Here is a 21,459-nt window from a genome sequence, read left to right on the forward strand (position 1 = left end):
GTAGCCTTTTAAGAATCAGCTTCCCTAATGGGTCAATGCGGAAAAATTAAAAAACACATTTTAACTATGCTCAATTTGTGCAGAAATCCAGGTGCCAAAAGGGAACAGAAATACAAAAAGGCTTATTGCAGAACGTTTAATGTGTGGTTTGGGAATAAATTGAACATGTTAAAATAAATGTCATGTATCTGCATTGAATGAGATAAATAACTCTGTCAAAAACAGCTTATTCAACTTTAAGTAGAATAAAATGACTGGCTGTCTCTCTCTTACCACAAATAAATCCAAATTAATATCAAGAACAGCGAGTCCATCAGCTTCTTTGTTAATTATTTCATGATTTTTTTTGCTTGTGCCCCTCTCTTTTATCTGCTTCTGTATGCTGTTTTTGTCCTACATCTGCACCTTAATGGGGTCGGATGTGCAGTGTCCACCTTCTTCACATTATGCATCCCTACCAGCATCTAACAGCACAACCTATTAATATCATACAAATATGAACAGCATTGGACGTGAATGTAAATTAGATAATCATGATATAAAGGACAGTAGAGAGTAAAATGAATTTTGTTCACGATATTCACAGATGTTAATCCACCTCTCTGGATCTTTCAGTATTGATCCGTTACACCATCTCGGTGTAAAGTGGAGGTTGGTGCACTTTCTGACTTTGATCACAATGTTTTTAAGAGCTTTTTGTCTGCAGACACGCCTCCAAACAGTAAAATCTTTAGGTGTGGCGAATCGAAACACCGCAGAGGAAAGGTTGACTTGATGTTAGATTCAACACAACAGCCCTCCCTGAGAAAGGTTTCATTCATCCGGATATCAGAGCTGCCGCCTCAGCCTGCAGCGGCTGATGATGCTGCATGACAGAGCTTCTGCATCGAGGGTCATGGTGCGAGATCAGAACAAGATTACCGCTGCCCACTGACAAGTTGTCACGCTGACTATTTTCTGTGAGTGTTGCATCACCTACAACCACATTTAAGCTGCATTCATTGATTAAAAAAAGAACTGCAACACAAGCTAAGGAGGCAGCACTTTCTCATATTTTACCACTCTTTCCCTCAAGGACTTTAAAACCCACCCAAGATTAAACCACTTTATTTCCTCCCTCCCTCCCGTCTCCTTCCTTTCCCATGTCAGTGCAGTGATGCTGCAGAGGACACACCCATCCACACTCTGCTGCCTCTCTGTCTTTGACCCTGAGTTCTCCAACGCATTGCTGATAGTGCTGCAGTGCCCACCCAAGAGTAGCCCCCTTCTCCCTCTAAAGCACTACTGAAAGCAGGAGGAAAAAAAAAAAACAGAGAGGTTAGTGGACTGAAAAAGAAGTGAAAGGATATTTCTGTTTTGTCTTACTAAGGAAGAGAGTAAAAGAAAAGAATAGGATAATAGATTAGAAAGCTCTTTTGATGAAAGAAACAGGACCACGTGTCAGACCTCATGCAGCTGTTTCTTAAGGAGCCTTCAACTAGTAGACACAGTGGTGAGAAAAGTATAACACATTCAGGAAATATGTATCAGCAACAAATCCTTCAATGGATTTTTCTTAATCTAAAAGAAAAACAAAACCAATCCTGTTTTCAATTTATCCGTCATGATACTAATCTATCTTATTGACCGATTAGTGCTCAATAGAATCCTTCTACATGTTGAGAAATACACTTAATCAATCGCCTCCTTACAGAGTGTTGGATTGATACCGCTTTCATGTTTGTGCAGTAAATATTAACCCAGAGCCAGCAGACGGTTAGCTTAGCTTAGCATAAAGACTGGAAACGCTAGCCCGGCTTTATGAACCATGTTTTTGGTCTCAACCAACTCCTGAGGGAAATATCCGTCTCTTTAATTGCTAAACTATGGCGTCTCTCTGCCGAGTACGAGCTTAATTAAGGAAGATGCATATAGTCAAACTGTTCCTAGTATACGAGGTAATTTCAAAGAAAGTGAACTGCCACCGTGTGTCGTTGTGTACATTTCATCAAGCTGTGAGATCTAAAACATCTTTCCTCACTCCTGTCTAGCGGTTGAGCATGAGAAACTGTATTTCACTGCTTTTCACGAGAAAAAAAAAAAAAAAAAAAAAAACACTTCCTCTCAGCTACTCGCAGACGACAATATGAGATAAGAGATCAAACCTGACAAGACGGGTTGTAGAAAACAAGAGTTCTCCTTTTAATTTCTCCAGCCATAACATACTGTCCATTTACAGTACACACTCCCAATTGTAATTTGATTTTGCACACATCACAGTTTAAAGTTTTCAAATGAAAAATATGACACAGCTATGAAAAAAAAAAAAAAAAAAAGACATATGCACAAATTAAAACCTATAAAAAATATAAAACCAGTACTCTTAAATCTCGTTTTGACGGGTACCATTTCAATAACAAAACATGTAATAATGCACAACAGAGCAGACAAATCAAACTGAACCATTAGTTTCTTTAAATAGAAGGAAAATACATAATTTTTATCATGCAGAGGATGTAATATTAAATAACGAATCAAACAAAAATAATATATACTTCTCTATATATCTCTCTCGTTTAAATTTTCAAGTCAAAGCACTCCCGTCCCTTATAGAGGGAAAAACAAGTTTAAAAACACAGCGATGCTTTCATTAGCTGCCATTGTCGCATGGCCTTTCATCGAAAACATTACATCCCAGCAACATCTTTTTGGCACAGAAAAAGACGTTCTTAATGGCAGTAGCATTTTGCATTATAAAAAGAGGGCGGAGCTGTAGCTCTTTTTTTCCATTATCAACTAAAAGAAAAGCAACAAAAACATTCTGTGCACCGACATCAGTCAGGAGAGTGGCGTCTCCCCCCCAGCAGGGTGTGAGGCAAGCAGTTGCAGCAGCTCAGTCTACTGCAGCATGCTCTTGATAGTCTTGTTGGTTGATTCATCATTCAGATGCTTGGTTGTGTACCTGCAGGCGAGAAAAAACAAAAACACAATAGTGACCGGATCTCATCCAGAGGTGGACGAAGGATACAGATGTTGAAAACATTATGGAAAGAACCCTACAGAGAAATAAAACATCTTTCTTTACCTTTCGCTCGATGCGGTCCGTTTGTGTCACGTGACTTGTTGCAGGAAGACAACGAGAGGAGAGCGGAGCGCCGGGTTTTGTCATAGATTGTTGTTTTGGACTACAGGAAGTGTTGCTTTCAACAACGAGGATGTGACGCGGGATTTCAGAAGGAGACTTCTGTTTGAACTGGACTTGGACGCAATAACAAACAGACCGGATCAAGGCAAAAGTAAGAGAAATGCTTATTTCTCTTTAGGGTGTTGTCAGACATTTATAATAACAATCTGAGCGCGTCTGTGGCAAAAACAAGCACTATTGGACATCGACGATGAAGAATTGCTCCGAGCGATGACATCGCAGCATGTTTAGCGGCTGCAGTCTGCAGCGCTCTCCTTCAATACTGGACCCATTTCAAAAAATGATTATCCCCAGTTGCATAATATATTTCTGACTGGCTTCAGTGCGAGCTATTATGACGGGGCACTCGTTACTGACACTATTAGGTTTGAAAGGCATGACCGCTCGCTCGTCTTGCAGATGTGCTCATCTTGTCAATCTTTACAGATTCTGCGGCTAAACCAGCCACAGTCTACTGTAACGTCTTGTCACATGATTATAGAGCAAAAGGCACCATTTTTGAGTTTTTCTTTGGAAACTGTTTCCACACTGACACGATGTTTCTAAATTGTTGTATAGCCGATCTATAACCAAGTATTTTATGATCTTATATTTATTTTATGTAAAATCTTAGTCTGAAAAGTAACGGGTAACTACAGCTGTAGTGGTGTAAAAAGTACAATATTCCACTTTCATAAGAAGTATAAGGTATCATTAAAAGATACATGAGTAAGTTATATTTATTCAAGTAGAGAACTTGAATAAATTTACTTAATTACTTTCCAGCGCTGCGTACATCTACAACATGTTGTCATCCTCTGTCAGATCAGAGATGAAATCTGGCCACTTCTGCATGCGAGTGACTTCATGCGACCGGGTAACGCCGGCGGGCCCCCGAAACACAGAGATGTGAGGTCACCGCAGAAACGACCCCGTCATCTCCAGCAGCTGTGAGCGTTAGGCGAGACGGGGGAGGGGGGATATTTGGGAGACTGTAAAGGGGGGGCACGAGGCGTCAGATGTAGTTGGTCTTTCTGGAGAGGCTTCGACACCCAACCCGGATCTGGCACAGAGCGCTCACAGCTGACTGAATCCCGGCTGGACCGTGTAGAGAATGAGTCACTGACTGTGCCGACGGCCGGGGGAGGGAAATAAACCGAGAGGTCTGTCTGCTGCTCATGAACAGGCACCGATATCATTCGACTCGCAGCATGAGCAGCCTGCTTGCTACAATCACATTACATGCTGCGCTGACTTCAACATGAGCTCACCTGAGAGCGTTGAGAAGGCCTTCCACGCTGTTCGGAGGCTGATCTTTGAGGACTTTGATGCAGCCTTTCATCTGCGGAGGAAGAAACACGCAGTTAGCTTTATATAGCGAGCGGAGGAGTGGTATAGTGGAGCCAACATGTGGTGGCCAGTGGTGGTAAATGTACTCCAGTACTGTACTAAAGTACAAATCTGAGGGACTTGTTCTTTACTTGAGCATTTCCATTTTATACTTCTATTCCACTACATCAACTGCAAATAGTTCTTTCTGCTTAACTAAATTGTAGGTACTTTCTAGATTACAATTTGTCATACCCTTCGTGTCCAGTTAACACTTATAAATGATAATTATGAATCAGAATGTTCTTCTAAAGCTAAATAAAGTGTTTAAAAGCCCTCTTGGATCAGCTGTTTTTCTGAACCCAATTGGCCTCTTTCACTAACATGAAAGCACAGATTTGTACGTGAGCACTATTTTACTTTTTAGAGGAAGACGCTACAAACAAATAATGCTCTTATAGAATAAAATGCACCGATTAAACTACCCAACAGAACATAAAGGAGTTTATAATTAGCACAACCGTAAACATCTACAGCAGTAAAATGCAACACATGAATGCAGTACCAACATTAATCCACAAACATCATATATATGATAATAAAACAGAGAGGGAACATTTTACTGCACAATGAGTACTTTTACTTTTCATACTTTCAAGTACATTTTGCTGATATGTACATACTTTTACTTAAATACGGTTTTGAATACGTCTTCACTGAACATGACTGTACTCACGTCGATTTTGGACGACTTTGCAAAAGCACCCACAGGATGGACGTAGTCGTACAGGATGATGACCCCGACCATCACCCGGAGGCAGAAAGACACCGTCTCCTCACTGGCGAACCGGCTGCGGTACTCTCTGAAAGGACACAACGCAGGACTTAACACAAGAACGTAAAGAAGGAGAACTGCAGCAGCTCTTAGCGATGCAGTGAGTCACTTACGGCGTTTCCAACATCACTTTACACACACTCGCCATCGTGCTTAAGCAGACTGTTGTGTTCTCGATGGGCAGGTTCTTGTTCTGTAAAAAAAAGAAGAAAGACAGAAAAAGAAATGAGAGGATACTTTCACATATCTGTTCAAAGTGTTCACTGCTTCCTGCCGTGAGTCTCACCTCTGATACAAACTTTGTTGTGCCGTCACTTAATGCCTTCAGCATGGGCGTGGCGTCTGCGTAGAACAGAGATATCCGATTGGCCAGTTCATTGTTGACTTCATTCTCACCCTCCGCCTGAAAATCATTAAAAAGACAATTACAGTCAAACTCCTTTCTTTCTTGCATCTCCTCAGGTCAAAGGTCAGGGTCAGCTACAGAACAGAGACGTCAGAGGACTCTTGTGTCCGACTCCAAATACACACGTGAAAAAACGCCATTAAAACATCCATCCTGATGAGCTGAAGGACAGGCTTTGTGAGAAGCATAAGAGGGAATTGGCATTAGATTTATTTACAACAACTACTGTAGTGAAAGTGGGCCCTTGATCAATCTGTACAGATATATAGAAACCAGGCTTCTCACAGTCTGTTGTTTCATTATTAAAATACATAATGAGCTAATCTTATTTGAAACCTCTTAAGGAAGCATGAAACATCTGGAAATATTGGCTGTTTTGTCTGGCGTCCCGCTCGTCGTCGTCATGCAGCTCCGATAGATCGCACATTAAAAGGAATTTAATTAAATAAAATCATAACTGAGAAACACTGACATAAACTGCATCAGCGAGGCCTGCTGCTGCTGCTCCTCCTGGTTTCCCAGCTGACTAACAGATCCTGCTGCTTTATAGTTTCAGAGGAGCGAGACATTGAAAACACCTGGCAGGTTACAAAGAACAAGGTGTCTCTTGAACAGCCCGTTCTAAATTTGTCTGCATATTTAAATAATAAGATAATTTCCTGACTTTTTTTTTTCTCTCCGTGAGAACACTGACAGAATGTGAATAATCCCCCCCAAAAATTTCAAACCAATTTATGTTTCAACAAATGATGACATGCGAACGCAAAGACTGTTACCGCGGGGACAGATGCGTTTCATCTCAGATGTCTGAACGATTCAGTCGTCTGAGCGGCGACTGTGTGAGGAGAGGACGGCAGCCTGAGCCTCTCTCAGCAGTGACGGGTCCTAACGACGACTCGTCTGGGCCCATTTGCCTAATGGCACACTCTGGTTTGGAGAACGAAACCTCCCGTCAGACGGTCAAAACTAAGAGCCGTTCATTCGGCACAGACAGAAACACTGAAATCTCACCGATTCCTGCATTAAAGTACCTTTCAAATGTCTCTGGAGCTGCTGAATGAAGAGGTATTTCTGAAGTGCAGCATGCACGAGGAGAGTGGCTGTGTCCTTGAATTTCATATGAAAGCTATTGTCAGTAATAAATACAGGGAACAACACTTAAATAGTATCGAGTGAGCTGCTTCAGTTTTATGGCACTTAAAAACACAAATAATACATTAACTGAGGGGGCTGTTAATTTGCCTTTTAGGTCAGACCTTATAGATGTCGAGCTATAAACATGAACTCACTGACGGCTTTGGTGATGTCATCTTGCATTACCAGCGCTACATGCATTGGTAGTAACAACATTCTCAATTTGAATGCATGAATCTGAAACACCGAGGACTGTTAGGGGTTTTATTGTCTTGGGTTTCATCTACTGTATTGACCTGGAGTTAGGCGTTTCATCTCTAGAGGGTTTGGGCCACGCCACTGATTTGGGATCAGTTACTGGCGCCACGCGCCGCTGCCCAACACTTTGTGCTTCAAACTCCCCGCGGGGCTCCGACTTCCTGTTGCGAGACGCTCCCTGCCTCACTCCTGGGGGCTCTAACAGTCTGCAAACTTCCTTCATCACTCCTGCATTCTGAACCGAGCTGGGATTCTAATGAGAACCGATGGCTTCAATCAATACCAGGCCTGAGTACAGACGACTCACGATGACGCACATTTATGCATTGGATCAGGACATGGAAACATTAAAAGGAATACGAAATAACAGACTGCTTGAACACTGAAATGCACTATTTATTATACATTATTCTATTAAAATAAACTCAGTCATCTCTGCGGAATCTAATGATAGCCGACATAAATGCAACCGCTGTTTATCACATTTAGCCGTGTTCCTTTGCAAACATACTGCACATTGATCAACTGCAGAGAGACGTAGAAATGATGAAAGTTGGGTGATAATTCTGTCAATTTGTAGGTTTATCGCTAAAAGCAACTCCTGTCACATGCAAGTAGTCAATCCAATGATCCGTTGTTACACAAACATCGATTATAGTCTCCCAGAGATGAGGACGTAATGCGCTCACCGGTACGTTGTTGATCCGCATTCGGCTCAGAGTTCTCCTATAGTAGCTGAAGTCATTCTGAATGGCAGGATTTGTCATCTGCAATAAAACAGACAAAACAGAAAAGCATCTTAATAGAGAGACGGAGTTTCTCTCCATGTCTGTGGGTGGCACCGACTGCAGCAGGACATTCACTTCTGGATCAAACACTTCCATCGCTGTGACAGAATGCTTTAGCCAACAAGGCAGAAACGTAGCTTTAGGGGAAAAAAAAACAAAAAAATCCCATGAAAGGGACACGGATACAATTACAGTTTTATTTGCTGAACTGGATTTGAATCCTCCGACACTCATCCCCCTTTTACATCCACATCCCCACTCATCCTATCAGGAACAATTTGGTTATTTTGCTGCTGCAGTCGGGCTGTGCATCCTTATAGTTTGTGACAAGCGGGTCAACAATTATGAAGCTGACAAAAAGGTATACATGGTCTCATTACGGAGGGGACGAATGTAGGCCTGCTATCTGACGTTATTTAAAGTTACAGCCTCAGAGGAAAATTACAGGAGTCAGTTAACTACAAAAATATGAATGCTCTGGTTTCACCGCCAAGCCAAACTGGCCCTCGAACAGAAGCCGGCCAACCAGAGAGCTTCTTTCACACGTCACCACCAGTGAGAGCTCATCATGTGGTTAATTATCCTCATTCCTGTATGAGCCTGTCACATTCAAAGCTGCACTGGCAGCAGGCTAATCCCGCTACAATAGACTGAGTACCAGTCTGTGTCCACTGTGTGCACCGGGAGAGACAGGCTTCTTCGTCAGGGAGGGGCCGCACGCCGCACAGACACTTTAACTAGGTCAGAAGCCCGTGTATGGGTGTGAAAGATTGATGAATAGGCCTGGCATGCCACCTTGCACCCCCTACCTTCATGTTTTTATCTTGCCAGCCTGAGTAGTGGGCACTAATTGGGACGTCGGAGCAAATCGCCTGGGGGTGTCGGGGCGTGTTTTTTTTAAGTTTTTCTATCTGAAGAGCGAGGGTGAAAGGGAACCAGTTCAGCCACTGTCTAACCAGATGAGTGCTCACACAATTATGTTTTTGACAATGGGCATTCGACCGTCACCCGCGCTTCATTCCTGGTGTTTTCGGGGTTCTTCAGGTTCCCTCCCTCCAGCATTTCTAAGAAACCTGCTACATTATGCAGAACTCGACTCAGGACAACAACGATTCGCAGACCACTTTCCCTGCTATAAGCCTTATTAGCCATTTCACTGACGTCCACCGTATTATAAACAGCAGAGCAGTATTAGCATTCTAATTAAATGCTAATCACTCGCTCACTGGCTGCAGTTTAAAATTGCAGAGCAAAAATTAATTTCGAGGGCATCAGCAGCTTGCAGTCCGACTAAGAGGTCTGGTTTGTATCACAGGAGAAAAGTACAGAGTTCATATCAACATCTAAAAGGTGAGTTTGGGGTTTAAATAGGAGAATGAGAGACTTGGGATATGTCTGAGAGAGAGATGGTCGTACTTTAAGCTCATCAAAGCGCAGTGTGAAGTGCAGGATCTCCGCGAACTGCTTGGCCAGCGCCTGCTCCCGCTCCAGGTGCTGAGTGGGGTCGTCGTAAGTCTCGCTGGTCAGGGCTCTCAGCAGGCTGTGCAGCGCCGCCTCTGTGAACCAACGAGAGAGAGATCGGTGTTAGAGGTGCAGCGCTGTCAGAGGGCGGGGCCACAGAAACATCAGCATTTTTGTGAAAGATATATATGGTTCATTCTCTAAGGACCCTGATGAACCTTAAACCTGGCTGATGTGTGTTAACGTCTTCCAGGTCATCAGTGAGTGAATGATGATATTTTGTCGCTCAAGCACCCGGCTAAAAGCTGAAGTATCAGCTCTACATGCAAAGGGTCCAAGGAAAGGAAAGAGGAAATACTGCACTTCATCATTGATTTATAGCAGCAAAATATCACAACTGGAAGGCTGGAACAAGAAAATGGCTTGAAGAAAACAACTTATACAACATGTCATGTAATGCATTTTTTATCCATTTCATGGTCATAAAATGCATCTGTCAATATTGTAGTCAGTGTGTTGGACAGTTAAAACAGAAGTCATCCCAAAGTGCTCATATACTAAAGTTTAACTGCTTTAAATCCAGGTCTGCTGTGTATCTATATAAACATATGAAGTAAGTATTATCTATTTAGCCCAAAATCATAAACGTGGGGTTCACACCCTTGATTCCGATAAAGAAAAAGTGAGGAGGAGCAACAGAGAGAACCTTTTTCTACGTGTACGATGGACGAGGCCAAAGCACAGCTCCTACAGTGGATCATAACGCAGTTAGATGTGTGATCGGTATACTGCGTGCGCCAGCTGAAGCAGCCTGATTAGGATGCAGACAGATAATGGGGCAGCAGTGGTGTCCAAACTGCCCAGGGCCCAGTGCCAGTCTGAGAGGGGAGGGGCAGAGAGGCTTTCCTGCTCAGATGCAGATGAGACATGGGACTAATTATCTCATTGCCACGAAATTGGGGGGGGGGGGGGGGGGCAGTGGGTGAACGAGATTTCACTCAAGCAGGATTACACTCATTGTTTTGACAATAAGTAAACACAAAGCCAGTGCCGTGGCTCAACGTCGCATACCCACAGACCGATAATGAAGCGTGCATGAGGAGCACCGGCAGGGAAATGAGGAAAAGATTAAGTCAGAACTTCCACACAAGTAATATCCTCATACAAACATGTCTTTTTCACGTAAAAGAAAAGAAGAAGAAAATAATAGAAAACCTTGAAAGCCCAGAGGGAATGTTTATTTATAGATTCAGACGGTGTTCAGAATTCAGTCTAGACGCTGTAGAGAGGCTTCGATAATGACATAACCCAGACGAGCTCGACATCTGACGCAATGAGCCTGCGTGGAACCAAATTATCCACACTGTACTTTATAATTCTTGTTGATTACATAAGACGATGAGCATGTCAACATAACCTAGTAAAGGGCAGAGTCAGAGCGCGGTCTACTTGAGATAATCGTGAGGGGACTTGTAGGAGACGGACAGATCGCTGGCAGTGCAGTGCAGTAAATTGAGCACGTTTGCCATCCAGTAACGACTCCCATCTGCTGGGGCCAGCGTTTGCAGCGAAGCGGCTGATTAAAAATGGCCTTAGTGATGCAGTTTCTTTTAACCCCCGCCCCTCTATGTCCCAGTCAAAACAGAAGTTAAAATGGAGCTGCTTTCAGCCCTTCAGAAACAAGCCACTCTAGTATGTCGGGAAGTCGGCGAGGGGCGGGGCGGGGGCGAGATGTCTGATCTCATCAGGTCACGGCAGAGCAGGCGAGCAGAATGCGGGCATGTAGGCGCTTTGCTCGCCGAGAGGGGAGGGTCAGAGCATGGCGGGACTTTAGTCTGGTCGACAATGTCTGACGGACCAGACTGACTCTAAATCAGATCAGATTCAGTCAATAACAGTGAAAAAACAACAACTTTAATCTTGATCATCAACTGTAGGGCTGCAGCTAGAAAATGTATATTGTTCATTCAACAATGTTGTCCATGCAAGAAAGAGATGGAGCGAGAAAACTGTCCCTTATATAACCGACTAGTTATGCAAAGATGTCATTTTGCAATGTCGACATGTTTCAGCTTCTAAAATGTGATCATTTTGCTGCTTTTCTCCGTTTCATATTCCTGTAAAGTGAATATTTTGGGTTTATTACTATTGGTTAGACAAAATACGCAATATTAGGATTTCACCTTGGATTCGAGGGAGGAACATAGCCAGAAAATGAATGCTTTTCTGTCAGCAAACTAGTAGTTGGAGCAGGATAAATCTGTCTGTTCAATTCAAATGCAAAGCCAATTGCATAATATTCCCTCCATAACGTCTTCCATGCTTGGTAGTGGTGCTCTGCAGACCCACCAGGACCCTCAGCTTCATGCATGTAAGCCCGTCAGCCGGCTGCGGACGCCCATCATGGCCCCCCGAAGCCTAAAGTCAAGGCAGCAAAATAGAGCAGCAGCCGAGGCTGAAGGTGGCGTTACATAACAGCCATCGCCGGGCTTCTGCCGCCCACTGCTCCCAGTGACTACCTTCTCCACCGCCACTGGGTTTACGGGGTTGAGGGCGTCAAGGCATGGCAGGCTGCTCTGCTCCTCCATCCCCCACCGCCCTAGGGTTATAAGAAGATCAGGGAGCAGTAAGCCTACTCACCCCATCCCCCCTGTATCCATGCTAATTAAACAACCTATAGTCCCCTCCTACAGAGGTCAGTGCACAGTGCAGCGCAAGCAGCATGTTGAGAAATGCACGACTGTGGGGGTTTTCAAAGCATGTTTATATAAGGATGGGGTGCATTATGTATGTGTGTTGCATGTCTGTTGACTTTTGCAGCTCAGCAGTCAATATTGCAGATGCACATGCAAACAATTAAGGTCATGTATGGAGGTTGTGCCTGTGTGGCACCACTTTGAAAAGACCTTCTACATATAGGACGTCTGCTTTCGTCCTTCGTGGTTTCACGTCTGGCACTTTGTGCTTAAAATGATAAACTGCACTAAAACTGTTGACAGCTCCAGTTATTGCACATTTGGATCTCGCGTCACACATGACGTTTGAGGAAAACCCTCACAGGACACCTGAGCTTGTTCCACTTGAAACCGTCCTACATAACAAAGGTTCCCTTGAGGCGCAGAAGAGACAGACTCATACCTAATCTCTGGGAGAACTGATAGAACTTCTTCAGTCTCCCCACCAGGGGAACCACGGCCGCCCACGCCTGCTCCTGCAACGCCTCATCGCTTGGATTCTGGATCGCCTGGAAATACAAACACAAAAATGTGGGAAAAAGTTGTATGAAACCTTTTGTGGCTCCGGAAGGAGCAACACAAAGTCTGGGAAATTTGAAAACTACAAGATTGAAGTTTAAAAACATCTGGGGGGTGTGGAGTTAGAGAGTTTCTTAGACCTCATATCGCTTGAGGCGAGTGGTTCAAGGCCACATTAGCCGCTACAAGCATACCACACCTAAATCTCAGACCGAATTGTCTGCAGTTGAGTTGCATTGTGGGTAATGTAGGCACCAGTTATGATGAGCAATAAAACAAATGACATCTTTGGTTCTGCTGTATTGTTGTTTAACTGTCCATTTTTGAGAGTGCTCTTTTCAAAAGAGACGTCTTTTTCAGATAAAGAAGTTGGAAACAAATGTCTGAAACTCTGAAAAAGAAGAAATTACTGATAAAAATAGTAACTCTAAATAAAGGCCCTTAAAATCTCCCCATGACCTAAAGCAGCATCCCTTCAATGCCTTTTCTGCACAGCGGTCCGTCCTAACTGTGCCGCAGCTCTGTGTCCCGTCGGTCGGAGGTGGATATTTGCATCAGGTGTACCTCTCTGATCTCCTGCCCCGCTCCTTTGTACGCCTGCAGCTCGTCCAGGATCCCCTTAGCGTCCTTCAGCACCACGTCGACCTGCTCCCACACTTCTCGCTCTGCGTCTGTGGGCTGGGCATCTGCAAAAGGACAACAGGGCGAATGTGACAGGAACTAAATCCATATTCACACTGGGCTCAATAATACAGCAAAAAGCAGCTCTAGGAACTATTGCAAAGCCTCCGATATAATAGAATGTCTAATAGGCAACTTTTAATTATGCAAAAATTAAATAATCTTTCCAGCGTTTAGTTTTGACGCCACCCACTTTCCCGGCTGAGAGGAAGAAAATGGAGCAAGAGAAGACAAATGAAAAAAAGAGCTATGCTCTCTCTCTGCACAACAACTCTGGGTGTAGAGAAGGTTCACTTTTTTTTATTTTATATTTTGGTTAGAGATGTGCCAACGAAGAACACGATGAACCTTTCCCACCACCTGAAGCAAGAACACCTTGCCAAGTGTGATGACTGTAAACTCCTGCTGGCCTGCAGAAGAAGAATCTAAAGCAAAGCTCATATCGACAGCAGTCTAGTCCTTTTACTTCATGTGGTATCTTTATTATTTTGCATTGTAATTTATCATTAATTGTTCATTTAAAAATCATCATTTATATATTTGATGTGAGCCTCCCTGAGGTGTGATTTCAGGGTGTAACAGCATTCTGAAAATGCAAATAAAATGCTGAGACTGTGGTAAATTTAGAGAAAACTTTACAATATTGAGTGTTGCTTTTTAATTGCGATGTTGTTTTTATACAAAAATCACCTAGAAACAGCGCGAGCTATTTGAGGCATTGTTTTCTCAAAAAGGTATGACTGAGTCTCTGGGTTTGCCAAGTGTGAGAACACTTCAGTGCAGGATCAAGCCGTGTTGAGGGGCCTTAGGCTATGCAGCAGCTGAACTTCAGTGCTTTATATTTGAGGAGGGGGCTCTGCTGCAACTCTGCCCTGATTGATATTCTGCACACATCCCAACATGGAAGAGGCAGGTGGATGGAAAGTGCAGAAGCTCTAGTGGTAGATTCGATTCTCTTGCCGCTGGGAAGAACATAGCGTTAAAATATAAGTGCGGGTGAAAAGACTTAAGAGTTGATAATGTTATGGTAAGATATTCATGTGATCGATATCAGGAGGAGGGAGCAATTACTTGAAAAAGACTCACTTTCAAAATCCAGGAAAAAATTGGGCTCTTGTTCCAGATCTGTGCAAGTCAAAACTTTCAGTAGGTTCCCCATGTTACGATACCTGCAGAGGACGAGAGAGACGGATCAGTTAATGGAGGAATGCGGCAGTAAAGGCAGCAGGTGGTGAGACACCTCGCTCCTGCTGCGCTCCACTGCTCTGGTGCCTGTGTGGACCCAGTGGTGCCCCAGATGTGCCCGCCGCTCACAGACACCAGCGCCCCCCCCCCCCCCCATGTGCGTTTCCTGTGCCAATGCCAAACCAGATGTCACAAGATGCCCCCAAAAATAGAAAAGCTGAGATACATCTTTCTGCTTTGTTAAGTTTCTTCCCAGAAATCATGAGCATTTACAGGCAGTTATATGCAAAAGTAATCCATTTCACAAACCCCCGCAGGGAAATCACACACACAATCAGATCTACACGTGAAGCAAGTAACACAACACAACAGGACACATCCAATTAAACGGTTGTAAAGGGAAGTTGTCGTGCAGAAACGTTAAGAGGACCCGTTTATGAAGTCTGTAGTTTGTGAATTCGACCTTGTGTGCATTGAAATAACAAACTGCAACGCAGGGTCTTTGTCGTAGCAGCTGAAACATAACATCGATATTGAATATGCTTTAGTAAAATAAACACATACGGCACATGTGGTACAGCAACTTAAATGTATTGAAAGAGCACAGTGAGTCTGTACAGAAGTCTGAAGAATATAATAAACATATGCATTCCATGAGGCATGTTGGAAAACATTTCAGTCTAGGAAAAGGAGTCCGACTGCCATTATTAATTATGACGAACATTATTGATTATAAAAAATATCAACGAAATCAGATATTATTTAGATAATTGAGTAACCCATCCAATTCTTTTTTTCAAGCAAAAATGCCAAAATATTCTCAACTTTCTATCTTTCAAATGTGAGAATTTGCTGTTTTTCTTTGACAAATGTGAGTGAAATTACTATTCTGCTGTCCGAGACTGTTGGTCAGCTGAAACAAAGAATATAAAGAAATGCCATGTTGCGCTCTTCTTTATTTTCACAATTTGTAGACAAAACTATCAACTAAAAAACAAATCAACCAATAAATCAATAACAGAAAAGAAATGTCCAAGCTCAAAGTGGCGTCTTCAATCATTTCATCTGACAAATCTTTATACTAGAGACTGAAACCAGCCAGTGTTTGCCTCTTCTGGACAAATGCAATTCATCGGTCATCCAAACACTTAACTTTATGTTGATTAACTAATCGATAGATTACGCAGGGAGAAGAACCAAAGCAGAGTCTGAACTGCTTTGAAACAACACTGTGCAGTCCTGTGGACTTTCACCCACAAATGAGTAACCAACAAACCTCCGCTACACAGCAGCTGTATGAACAAAGTAACTCCTCCCTCCCCAGCGTTCACACTTTTAAAATACTTTAAATTTCATTATCGTTTAGGTCGACCCATGCTGATAATGGCTGCGTAATTAGCCCAACAACAGTGCTTTATCACTATAGTTTACACTGGTGTTGTAAATGAGACTGTGGCTTTAGGGGGCTTGCAGGTTAAAGAAGAGGATGATTGGTGATGATTCTATTCGGCAGTCATGCTGTGACTTTACTGTCACGTCCACAGCTTCCCCGCTGAGGCACATCTGTACTCGGCGTACACCTCAGCTGTGATGTGAGCGACGAGAGGTGGCAGCCTCAGCTCTACTGCTCCGGTGTGGTCCTCTCACTTCCTAGAGAGCAGAGCGCCGATCAACAGACATATGACAAAGTCAGAGATCTGTGGTGGTTTGCAGAGAAAACAGCGGCAGGCTCCGTCAACGGAGACCGAATTTAACCATCGGTGACGGAGCGGAGAGACGGACAGGATGTCCTCCGAGAGGGGCGGAAGGAGGGCCGACGCGGATGAACGCCGAGGTTAAACTTCGGCAGGCAGATGTCATCCGAGATGAGTGACGGGTGAAGAGCCAAAGTGACTGAGTGAGAGGCGAGCGGTGACGGGTTAAATCATGTGTACACAGGTAATACTGGGAGACAGGGAGGTGCTGAGACAGAGCAAAGTACACACTCAGCAGTCACGAGCAGAGGGTTGGACGGAGTGGTTTTAAAATGCATGAGATGCACCATCAGGGGGTGGGGGGGGGTGACATGTCTTGCATCTTAAACAGTGGGTCATGTCCTGACTAACAGAGGAAATATTAGTGAAGCGTGGCCAGTTTCAACACAACTCTTTGAGTACACAAAGAATTTATAAAACTACCTTTCATGTAACCAGGTACTCGGTCGGCGCGGCTATTAATAGATGTTAGAGAGGCAAGCAAATCCTTTAACATGTTAATGCTTGCTCGGGTTCACTCTGTCTCACAACACACTGAAGAAAGTAAGACACACTTGTGACTAGAGCTGAGACAATGAATTAAAGGGCAAAAGATTAATCTGCACCCATTTTAAAAGGTTTGATTAATCAAGTCATTTTCTAAGCAAATGGGCCCCAAATTCTCTGGTTTCACCCCCTTAAATGTGAATATTTGCTGCTTTTCTTCATCTTATATGACAGTAAAGTGGATATCTTGGGACTGTTCAGACAAAACAAGACGTTTAAAGATGCCTCCTCGGACAGAAATTGTGATGGACATTTTATAAACTGAGAGACGAATGAATGAATTGAAAAGCAGATGAATAAATAATAAAAAATAACCGTTAAATGCAGCTCTATTTTTGTCTTTATGTGGTCCATCAATAAATCTTGTCAATTAAATATTTGGTCAGTAAAATTTACAATTTAACCCGCAACAGTTTTCGGGTTTTTTTACTTCGAAAGCCACCGTAACTCCCGTTAGTCACTCATTCGACCCAGTGACCACCTGCAAAGACCCACCTGCCTTGTCCAGCCTCGTCTACTTTAACTCCACTAATGTGACCTGAATGTCTGACTGTGCCAGCGCTGTGGCCTCACTGTCGGAAAGCAGCACCTGATCCGGCCTCAGAAGGGATGAGAGCTGTCACTGACCCCACCCTGCCGGATGATGTGGGCACTGCCCACCATCGCCAGGCCTCCTCTGGTCCTCTACCGCCACCTTTGTGCTGCTCACAGACTGAGGCCGGCCGGCCAGGCTGGCAGCGCTTCAACGCGGACACTGGCAGCCTCGTAGGCCCAGCGCGCCTGTGCCGCTTAAAACGAGGTCATTTTAAGGACGGGGGATTTGCATAGCTGCATTTCAAAGTCCATCACAGCATCTTCAAGTGCACCAGAGAAAAGAGCCGATTAAACTTGTAAATTTTACAGCTTTTTATACCCTACTCTTCCAGTCAAATGTCATCCTAAGAACCTCCCTTTAAAGATGACAATTTGAGTTGCTGACCGAATAAGTGCTTGCTTAGCATAGTAAGTGAAAGGATGAAGTGCTGGCTGATAGTACACAGATACTGCATCAGAGAGAGATTGAAGAATCGAAGCCCTCCCCTCCCTCGTGGCTGTAGTACTACCAAGTAGTGCTGGCATGTCCGGGGCACCACAGAGAGCCAGATGACAGACTTGTTGTTGTTTTGAACCCCCCCACTGAGCCATCGCGTGCTCGCTGCGAGGGCTGCTTCTAAGGCCAGCGGCAGAATCTGACAAGCAGGAGCCCGCGCAGCTCTCCTATTGGCTGAGCCGATCTACCCAACAGCTCACTGTATCCATGGAGTCCAAAAAAAAATTTGGTGCCATTGAAAACATTGCAGCAGCCAATGAGAGGCGAGCTCCGGGTGAGGGACGAGTACAGTAGTAGTAGGCATGGAAGTACATGCATATATTAATACAGATGAGGTAATGCGCCAAAAACAGCGGATTAGTCGGGGGGGGGGTGAAGTCGAGTGGAGACGATTGAGAAATATTAAATTCCACTACCGAGCACTCAGTGATTTAATGTGATTTGATTGAGTTTTCTGCAGCTCAGCAAATTCACATTAATATCATTATTTAAATATAAAAAATGCCGGAAAAATAAATGCTGATAATGAAGAAAGTATTACATTTTAATTGCAGCTGAATATGATGATACATTTTGTCACTTTGCTATAAATAATGCTACAAAATCTTGGATTTATAGTTAAAATCAACATCCCAAATATTTGCAGATTGCAGATGACGCAAAGAGGCTGAAGCCTGTTTTGGTGAAGACACCAAAACAGTGCCACGCCCATGCAGCAGCCTGACCTCTGGATGGCACTGCCTTTTACATCTCCCAGCTCTGGGCCTGCCCTTTAATAAGCACACATAGAAGCAGGGCACAGCTGAAACCCAGCACTGCGGCAACGTCCTGCAAAGAAAAAGAAAAAAAAAAAAACCAGCTCGAGGGCTGATGGCTTACTAATGTAAGAGAGGGATAGTGCTGACATTCCACTACGCGGCTGCAGCATGAGGATCCACGTGCCCTGCTGCTTTACTATGAAATGGAAAAACAACGCCCTCCCCTCCCCAACCGAGCGCAGACACCGGAGCGTCACATGCTCTCCACCGTGGAGAGGCTGAGACAGAGCTTGCCTGGGGTGTGGAGACGGTGGGGGGAGGGGGGGAGGGGAGGGATGGGGGAGAGTCAGCAGGGTGTATGTGTGTTTATGTCTGAGACTATGTGGGTCTAGAAAGGAAAATGCATATCTCATTTTGTCTAAATGAAAAGAAATAGTAATGTAGGTGAGGACGTTTGCTGAGTGTTATTGCGTGCTTGCGTGTGTGTGTGTGTGTGTGTGTGTGTGTGTGAAGGGTAGGGACTGAGAGGCGTCACACTGCAGCAGAGCTTTAAACTTGACCTACATTCCCCGGGTGACACGCCACATCGCATTAGCCCACTCGGCCAGACCTGGACCCGCCGGAGCTCGCTGACACTGGCCCGATTCGACAGGCAGAAAATGGGGGAGCACTTCCCAAATGGGGCTGGCATGCGTTCCCCTGATCCCCCCCAACTATCTCCCGCCAATCCTACCCCAGCTGACGAAAAATGGCTTAAGGGGCACATGGTGAGGAAAGAAGGGGGCGTCTACCATTTGTTTGTTTACGGGGGTGAACTCGATTACCTTGTGTCCACGCCTCCATATTGTTGCAAACATCAGCTAATGCCCCCCCCCTTCACCCAGATTCTAGCAAAACAAACTTCTACAGCACGATTGAATCATTACAACCGACGGCGATGCATGAGGTGACATCCTGCATCAGCCGTCTCATCTTCCACCAGAAATATTTTCCCTCCGCGACGAACCCAATCAGCACCAATGAACACGCATGAACCCGGTAGTTTGTCCAGGAGGAGGATGAAAGTGGGGAGCGCCTCATCCTCGAGCTTAGCCCCTCGCTTTGGATTGGCACCTGATGAAAAAGTGGGAAACCATGGCAACAGGCACATACACAAGAGTCAGCTAAAAAAAAAAAAAAAACGCCAGCTTTACGATACGACAGTTTATACCATCGAAACACACACACAGCCCGGGACTGATGTTAATTTCAGATCAATGGATTCAAAATGTGGGAAATAGAAAAAGACAGCGAGTAGACTTTTCCTCTGACACCACAGGGGCCTTTATACGATCATCTCGAGTGAAGACGCTGCTCTAGTCCCAATGAAGACTGAGATATCTTGTGATGCACCTAAAAGAGCTGCAAAAAGCAGTCCATGGTGTTTTTAGGAACTCCAAATCTACCACTTTTATCCTCTGAACATCTGGCTCAGAAGGCTCCCCACCCTGCCCTTGAGAGTCCTCTGACTCCTTCCTAGGATGTGTTAGGGAATCATGAAGGGGGGGGGGTGTACTGACTCACTGTCGTTGGTCTGAGCACCACCTCCCTCAGGGAAGCTTCCTCCTAAACCCATTCAAACAAAGATCTCCCATTCTTCTGCTAAAACAGCCCCGATACCATCATTACACGACTGACTGACTCACTGACATCACTGCATCCCCCAAATCCATCTAAATATTTAAGGATGAGCATTCAGGGGGCACAATGCCTCACGTAAGTAGGTGTCGAGCCCAAATTAAAGCCTGATTTAAAAGTGAAGAAACACAGTGAAGCTTCACCTTAAAATGTGTTTGTTTTTGTCCTGCTCTGTATTACCCGAACAGGATTTTGGGTGGGGCCCAGTGGAGGGTTTTGGATGGGTGATGAGAGTCACATTGAAGAGTACCAGAATCTTCATTCACAAAGAGAGCAGTGCCATCTGGAGGATGAAAAGATTTATGCACACACACGGACTGAGCGGAGGGGGGGGAAGACCACTCCCAAAACCGTTGTTTTATCATCAACATGCCAGCTTCTGCTGAAACGTACAAATGCTAATAACAAGTGGCAGCGGTTACAGTGAAACGTCTTGTGTAAAGAACCGTCACTTGCAGAAAATAGCAGCAAAGGAAATGTATTTCTTACTCAAGGCCACACGGCAGGTTCTGCGTGATGCAAGAGCACCATCCAGTGTTCACATGCAGCCATCTCAGGGTAAAGACACATTAAAACGAACATGACATTTCTGCAGACTAAATGTTATGGCCATGTTTCATACTAATCTGCCCGAGATTAAGGCTTTGTAACGCTGCAGAGGAATGACAGCCGCCTGATGGGCTCCTTAAAGGGAACCCGGGCAGGAAGTAATACAGTGCCAGCCCTCCAGGGCCGTAAATAATAGATGGCCGAGGAGAAGCCGGGAGCTTTTAGCTGATATAACAAGCCACTCTACATATTACACCCACTCAAGACACATCATCTCAAATTACCTGCTCAGCGGGTGAGGTCGAGAGGGGCCGGATCATCTTCCACATGCTGAGTCATGAGTGGAGCCACTGATATTTCCACACCATCTTATCAGGCCTTCTAAATAGGTAAATTGAGTGAATAGGCTGAAAACAAAACTGCTTCTTGAGGTGTATTTAGTGGCAGATATGGTAACAAATAACAGACAAGGGAGAGAGTTGGGGAAATCCTTAATTCTAGAGCTATAAATCTAAAAAATAAATCTAAAAAATAAAAATAAAAAATCTATATATATATATATATATATATATATATCTATATATATATATA

General features: G+C 44.2%; 1 protein-coding gene across 4 annotated transcripts in view; it reads right to left on the reverse strand.

Moving 5' to 3' along the window:
• Positions 1–2,157: 2,157 nt before the first annotated feature.
• Positions 2,158–21,459, reverse strand: part of fam49bb (family with sequence similarity 49 member Bb) — a 28,833-nt gene continuing 9,531 nt past the window's right edge. For 2 of the 4 annotated variants that reach the window (XM_031850031.1, XM_031850029.1), the window contains 10 exons: positions 14,396–14,478; positions 13,193–13,314; positions 12,513–12,618; positions 9,330–9,469; positions 7,815–7,892; positions 5,614–5,730; positions 5,441–5,520; positions 5,229–5,355; positions 4,435–4,505; positions 2,948–3,232 (listed from right to left, as the gene is read on the reverse strand). In XM_031850031.1, coding sequence (XP_031705891.1) covers positions 3,145–3,232; positions 4,435–4,505; positions 5,229–5,355; positions 5,441–5,520; positions 5,614–5,730; positions 7,815–7,892; positions 9,330–9,469; positions 12,513–12,618; positions 13,193–13,314; positions 14,396–14,468 — 1,002 coding nt within the window. In that variant the 5' untranslated portion in view covers positions 14,469–14,478 and the 3' untranslated portion in view covers positions 2,948–3,144. The other 2 variants (XM_031850032.1, XM_031850030.1) reach the window with 2 other exon arrangements.

This window comes from Anarrhichthys ocellatus, unplaced genomic scaffold, assembly GCF_004355925.1.
Source record: "Anarrhichthys ocellatus isolate YVR2014 unplaced genomic scaffold, GSC_Weel_1.0 scaffold10, whole genome shotgun sequence".
Classification (NCBI taxonomy): Eukaryota; Metazoa; Chordata; class Actinopteri; order Perciformes; family Anarhichadidae; genus Anarrhichthys; species Anarrhichthys ocellatus.